Source organism: Bufo gargarizans, chromosome 1, assembly GCF_014858855.1.
Source record: "Bufo gargarizans isolate SCDJY-AF-19 chromosome 1, ASM1485885v1, whole genome shotgun sequence".
Classification (NCBI taxonomy): Eukaryota; Metazoa; Chordata; class Amphibia; order Anura; family Bufonidae; genus Bufo; species Bufo gargarizans.
This window is the reverse complement of record NC_058080.1, coordinates 50,667,140-50,674,390: the sequence shown is the minus strand read 5'-3', so window position 1 is coordinate 50,674,390 and position 7,251 is coordinate 50,667,140. Positions and strand designations below refer to the sequence as shown.

The following is a 7,251-nucleotide window of genomic DNA, read 5'->3' as shown; positions in this document are numbered from 1 at the left end:
GAGCAGATAAAAGGTCCAGAGTTCATTTCCAGTGTGCTATTTGCATTTGGAATCTGTTACTGTCAACTCTCAAGATGAGATCCAAAGAGCTGTCACTATCAGTGAAGCCATTATTAGGCTGAAAAAACACAACAAACCCATCAGAGAGATAGCAAATACATTAGGCGCGGCCAAAACAACTCTTTGGAACATTCTTAAAAATAAGGAACACACCAGTGAGCTCAGCAACACCAAAAGACCCGGAAGACCACGGGAAACAACTGTGGTGGATGACCGAAGAATTCTTTCCCTGGTGAAGAAAATACTCTTCACAACAGTTGGCCAGATAAAGGACACTCTCCAGGAGGTAGGTGTATGTGTGTCAAAGTCAACAATTATGGGATTTTACTAAAGTATGACGTAAAGTCATGATTTTATTAAAGACACGGAGGCGAGTATTGCTTCAACCTTTCTTTACTTCTACCATAGCAGCAAAGAGAGAAAATGGTATACAAAAAAGAAACCATGGTAACAGACTCCTCCCCCTTATCCCAGTATATCCTTCCTTGTCTGTCTGAGCTCTTCCTCTTTCTTTGTGTCTCAAACAGCGCTGGTCAACCGGAACAACAGACGCCGAAACCACCGGGTAACGAAAAAACCCCTTGAACTCGTCGGCTTGGACCGCCACAACTGGACCTCCGACCGGAACTGTGTAACTCTAAAACATGAAGCCGTAAGCCTCTCAACCTAGGAAAAAAGGAAATAAGAGAAAAACCTTCTAAGAGCATAATCCAGTGCATTAGAAACATAGGATCCACTAGTTGGAAACACAGTAACAACTTTAAAATTCTGACCATACGGTAAATCAACAAAACATACTTACGTCAAAAACCCCAAGGGGTGGGTCCAGGGAGGGCAATACTCGCCTCCGTGTCTTTAATAAAATCATGACTTTACGTCATACTTTAGTAAAATCCCATAATTTTATAACAAGACACGGAGGCTCCTATTGCTTGTTTAAAGCTGAGCCACTATAGAATCAAAAGCATGCGAAGCCGGTCGGAAATAAAACTCCCGGAAAGTGGAAGATCTGGACCAATCCGCCAATCTCATAACATCCTCCAAACGAGCCCCAGATAACGTCATGGACGTAGCTGTCGCACTGCGGACCGAATGTGCCGTGAAGATAGACGTATCAATCCCGGAAAGGGATAGAATCCACTTGACCCAGCGAGATAACGTAACACTGGTAACCGGAGCAAACGGGCTGCGAAACGAAATGAATAAGTGGGGGAGAGAAAGAGACCGCAGTGGACGGGTTCTGTCCTCATACTCGCGTAAGCACGCTACAGGACATAGCTGTGGAGAAGTCGGAAAACGGGGGTAAGAGACCGACCGGATACTGGTTTTCGTGCGACGGGAAATGTTAAAGTGGACCCCCTCCGGGGTGAAGGATCTGGCGTCCCAATCCAAAGCACGCACATCCGAAACTCTCTTACAGGAGATTAAACAGAATAAAGTGACCAATTTGGCCGATAACTGACGTAACGACAATAGCTCATTTGAGGGCCAACTGACTAGAAATTGCAAGACATCCGACACATCCCAGGTAGACGAAAACCGTGGCCGAGGTGGTCGGGCCAAACGTGAACCCTTGAGTAAACGACAGACCAGGGGGTGTTGACCCGCTGGACGGCCGTCGAAACCGTTGTGTCTGGAGGAAATTGCTGACCTAAAGACATTGATGGTGCGGTAAGCCTTCCCTGCCTCAAAAAGTGAGGATAAAAAGGCTAAGATGGAATTGACAGGGGCCGCAACGGGATCCAGAGTCCGGTCGACGCACCAGCGAGACCAAGAACCCCAGGCGGCTCGATAAGCCCGTCTCGTCCCGGGCGCCCAAGCGCAGTCCAATAAGAACCTAGCTGTTCCTGAAAGTCCAGCGCCTCCTCCTGGACTCCCGATATCTTGCAAGCTAGGAGGCGTAGCGACCCGTTCTGCAGGAGTGGGTGAACTTCTCCTGCAGGCCCTTGGAGTAGTGACACCTGAGTGGGAAGGAGAAACGGAAAGTCCACTAGAAGTTCCAGGATCTGAGGGAACCAGGACTGGGTTCTCCAAAACGGAACAATCAGAACCAGGTTCGCCAACTGCTGACGAACCTGAAGGAGCACTCGTGGAATGAGCGCGAAGGGAGGGAATGCGTACATCAACGCTCCTCCCCAATGTTGAAGCAGAGCGTCCACTGCCTCCGCCAAGGGATCCGGCCTCCAGCTGAAAAACCTGGGCAGTTGGGTATTCAAACGGGAAGCGAAGAGGTCGACTGCAAAGGGACCCCACAGAGAAGAAATAGCAGAAAAAACCGTCTCGTCTAACTTCCAGTCGCTGGAGTCCGATATGTAGCGAGAACTCCAGTCCGCCAGAGTGTTGTGAAGGCCTGGAAGGTACTCGGCCACCACAGAGATGTTCCTGTCGAGACAGAATTCCCAAAAATCCTTCGCCAAATGGGTCAGAACCACCGACCGTGTGCCACCCATACAATTGACGTACCTGACCGCAGATATATTGTCCATGCGGAGCCTGATGGCTGAGCTGACCACACCATTGGCAAAACTGCGAATGGCAAACGACCCTGCTAGGAGTTCCAGGGCGTTGATGTGAAGATGGGATTCTTCTGGAGACCATGGACCGCCCGTGGACACACCACTGCAATGTGCTCCCCATCCGTGCAGGCTCGCATCGGATTCTATGATCAGATCCGGTTGGGGACCCACGATCGCTCTGCCATTCCACACTGACAGGTTGTGGATCCACCATCTCATCTCGTCCGTCGTCTCGGCATCTAATGAGACCAAATCTGCGTAAGAGGCCCCCGACCGAAGGTGAGCAATTTTGAGGCGCTGCAACGCACGATAATGGAGGGGGGCTGGGAAAATGGCCTGTATTGAGGAGGCCAGAAGTCCGATTATCCTTGCCAAATGCCGCAACGACATCTGAGGTAGGCGTAGAGCATGCTTCAACTCCTTGCGGATAGCCTTGACTTTCGAGAGTGGAAGACTGAGGGATAATTCTTCCGAGTTCACCTGGAAACCCAAGAACTCTATGGATCTGGAGGGGGTCAAACAGGATTTCTCCTGGTTGACAATGAACCCCAAGTCGGAAACGAGCGTCACCGTCAAGTGGAGGTGTCTCAACAAGAGAGCCCGTGATTGGGCCATGATCAAGATATCGTCCAGGTAGACGATCAGACGAACACCTCTGCTGCGAAGCCAAGCCACCACTGGGCGCATGATCTTGGTAAAGCACCAGGGGGCGGAGGACAGGCCGAACGGAAGGCAGGTGAAGCGCCAGGCCTGACCGTTCCACAGGAACCGCAGCAGGTCTCTTGAAGAGGGGGACACTGGGACCGTGAGATAGGCGTCTTGGAGATCTATCTTGGCCAACCAATCGCCTGGAAGGAGCAGATCCCTCAAAAGATGGATGCCCTCCATCTTGAAATGTCGGTATTGTACAAAATTGTTCAGGGCTTTCAAATTGATCACCGGGCGCATCTGGCCCCCTTTCTTTTGCACCAGGAAAATACTGCTGATGACACCCCCACGATTCTCCGGTGCGCGTTCGATCGCGCCTTTCTGCAGAAGATCCGACAATTCCCTCTGAAATTGGGACCGTGCCGCATAGGACAGTGGTACCGTAGGGGGGGCTGGGATGGAGCTCGGATCGGCAATCAGATCTATTGTGAACCCCTGCACAGTAGAAAGGACCCATTGGTCTGAGGTTATGCCTGACCACACATGAGAAAAGAATCGGAGTCTGCCCCCGACTAAATGGTCTAAAAAAGGAGGGGGACGAAGAACATAACTTACCGAATGGTCGACGGGAGCCTGGATTCCCTCGGAAACCTCGTGACCTGAAGGGAGCGCCTCGTGAGGGAAAAAAGGACGGCTGATGTCTCTGATCCTGGAGGGATGCTCTATAATTAAAGGAGCCTCTGCCGGAACCTCTGGCATGAAAGTTGGAACGGCCGGACAGTCGGCCCCTAGCACTGCCGGCCCTGTTGGAAAAACGCCCTTGAAAGACTCGACGCATCGAAGTCTGGGCTTTATCAAGAGCCGTAAAAGCTCCTACATATTTCCCTAGCTCTTTAATAAAAGAGTCGCCAAAGAGCAACCCCTGGGCGTCCTTGCCCGCTTCAGTCAATGCCAAGTTCGAGAGCTTTGGCTCGATCTTAATTAGTATTGCCTTCCGCCTTTCAATGGCGAGCGAGGTATTGGTATTACCCGCTACGCATATGGCTCGCTGGGCCCAACCTCTCAATTCTATAGGGTCTACCTGGCTACCTGCCGCGATAGCGGACTCAGCCAAATCGAAAATCTTTGCTAAAGGACCTGTAATGTCCAGTAGCTTGTCTTGGACAGCCTTCAAGGCCGCGTCTAGCCCTTTACGGGGGTTAAACCCCGTCTTCGCCAGAAACTGGACCATCTTTGGATCCACTGATGGCGTCTCGCACACTTTGTGTGGTATTAAAGGACGAGGGCACTCCGCCCGCAACTTATTACGCGATTCCTTACTAAGCGGATTGCGTATGCGAGCCTCCATATACTGCGCCACATGTGTGGCGGGCATCCATTCCGCGGAGCGGGGATGATGCAGCTCCTCGGGGTTAAACAGCGGTTCCCCAGACGGATCCAATAAGAGATCCTCTGCTGATCCCTGTTGTAGTAACGGGGCTTCCGGGTCTAGATTACGAACCGGATCCACAGCAATATCCGCCAAATCGTCCTCCACCTCATCCGTCAATTCATAGACGTTGTCATGAGTCTCCTCCTCTGACTCCCTATCAGAGTCTGACCTAGGCTCAGGTAGAGACCTGGCAGTCTTCCATGCCCGCGTTTTTTCTGCCTGGCGGGTACAAGCTCGTTTACGCGACTGAAGCGCGTTGTCTTGGGATGGGGATGGCCCATCAATCTGAGGTGTTCTGGAGACAATAGGAGGTGGTCCTGGAGGTGGGACCAAAACCTGGGTAGTAGTAGCAGGGCGCGCCATAAGGGCCTGAGATATAGACTGGGTCAATGCAGATGACATCGAACCCATGGCGGTTATAATGGCATTAGATATGGATCTTTGCAGTGCCACCTCATGGTCGTCCGGGTGGATCACCTCGGACCTCCTATCCTGCGCAGGGGAACCCTGATCTACTTGGGGGGCTTCACTAGGGGCCACAGAGGCAACGGAATTCTTTCTGACAGACATGGTGAAGTAGCAAAAGGCAGGGGTTAGTCACCCCGACCGGAGCAGCAAAAATAGCACTAGAGGAGAAAAAGAGAAAAGGGGATAATGAAGCCAGGAATCATAGCCAGCTAGTGGGTAGACGAAATGGAATAAAACAGAACTTACAAGGCTCAAGAGCAGTGGAAAAAGACCGCCAGGAGATGCGCTGTGCAGAGCGGGATGTCCGGTGTGTGCAGAGCGGGGAAACGCACAGGGACGGCGAAATCTCGCGAGATCTCGCCGTCAGTAGCAGCCGAATGCGAAAATATGCGAAAATATGCGAAAATATGCGAAAAAACGCGCGCGAAATCTCGAACTCGCGAGACTTCGGGCGGGAAGGAGAGGAAGAAGAAGCAGAAAGCGCGCGCAATGGCGGCGCAGTCTGAGGTAACGAGGGACAAGGATGACAGGGCAGAGAAACGGATCACACGGGGGGAAAGCGGGGAAGCCGCAAAAACTGTTATAAGGACAAACACCTAGGCAGAACGGCCACAGAAGTACCTGAACGAAAAAACATATACATATATATACGTACCCTAGATAAATAAATATATATATACAGGAGAGAAATATGTATCTACGATAAGAGTCTAATCAGAATCTAATAAAGAAACCGAACGAACCGATAATCCAAGCACATAAAAATACAAATATACCAGACCCTGAGCAATGCCACAGAGCTGGAGAGTACTTATCTGCCTGGTAGCAGCAAAGAAAGAGGAAGAGCTCAGACAGACAAGGAAGGATATACTGGGATAAGGGGGAGGAGTCTGTTACCATGGTTTCTTTTTTGTATACCATTTTCTCTCTTTGCTGCTATGGTAGAAGTAAAGAAAGGTTGAAGCAATAGGAGCCTCCGTGTCTTGTTATAAAATCAAGAGAAGACTTCACCAGAGCGAATACAGAGGGTTCACCACAAGATGTAAACCATTGGTGAGCCTCAAACACAGGAAGGCCAGATTAGAGTTTGCCAAACAACATCTAAAAAAGCCTTCACAGTTCTGGAACAATATCCTATGGACAGATGAGACCAAGATCAACTTGTACCAGAGTGATGGGAAGAGAAGAGTATGGAGAAGGAAAGGAACCGCTCATGATCCTAAGCATACCACCTCATCAGTGAAGCATGGTGGTGGTAGTGTCATGGCATGGTCATGTATGGCTGCCAATGGAACTGCTTCTCTTGTATTTATTGATGATGTGACTGCTGACAAAAGCAGCAGGATGAATTCTGAAGTGCTTCAGGCAATATTATCTGCTCATATTCAGCCAAATGCTTCAGAACTAATTGGACGGCGCTTCACAGTGCAGATGGACAATGACCCAAGGCATACTGCAAAAGCAACCAAAGAGTTTAAGGGAAAGAAGTGGAATGTTATGCAATGGCCGAGTCAATCACCGGACCTGAATCCGATTGAGCATGCATTTCACTTGCTGAAGACAAAACTGAAGGGAAAATGCCCCAAGAACAAGCAGGAACTGAAGACAGTTGTAGTAGAGGCCTGGCAGAGCATCACCGGGGATGAAACCCAGCGTCTGGTGATGTCTATGCGTTCCAGACTTCAGGCTGTAATTGACTGCAAAGGATTTGCAACCAAGTATTAAAAAGTGAAAGTTTGATTTATGATTATTATTCTGTCCCATTACGTTTGGTCCCTTAACAAGTGGGAGGCACATATGCAAACTGCTGTAATTCCTGCACCGTTCACCTGATTTGGATGTAAATGCCCTCAAATTAAAGCTGACAGTCTGCAGGTAAAGCACATCTTGTTTGTTTCATTTCACATCCATTGTGGTGGTGAATAGAGCCAAAAATGTTAGAATTGTGTCGCTGTCCCAATATTTATGGAGTTCTCAGAAACAGCGGTTATACAACTAAATATTAGTGAAGTGATTCAAAGGAAAGCAAAATCTTCAAACATTTCTCAGTTTCTATAGTGAATGTTTGAGTTTGTAAAGAAGAATACAAACACTGCTATTTTTTTGAACAGTCTAATATTCACTTTT

At 49.4% G+C, this 7,251-nt stretch overlaps 1 protein-coding gene across 1 annotated transcript; it reads right to left on the bottom strand.

Annotated features, from left to right (window-relative positions):
- Positions 1 to 452: 452 nt before the first annotated feature.
- LOC122939323 lies at positions 453 to 5,981 on the bottom strand. Its single transcript, XM_044295395.1, has 2 exons — positions 3,538 to 5,981; positions 453 to 3,495 (listed from the first exon to the last, which is right to left on the bottom strand). The coding sequence occupies exons 1-2, from the start codon at positions 3,981 to 3,983 to the stop codon at positions 1,770 to 1,772; spliced, it is 2,172 nt and encodes a 723-aa protein (XP_044151330.1). The 5' UTR covers positions 3,984 to 5,981; the 3' UTR covers positions 453 to 1,769.
- Between the last annotated feature and the right edge of the window lie 1,270 nt (positions 5,982 to 7,251).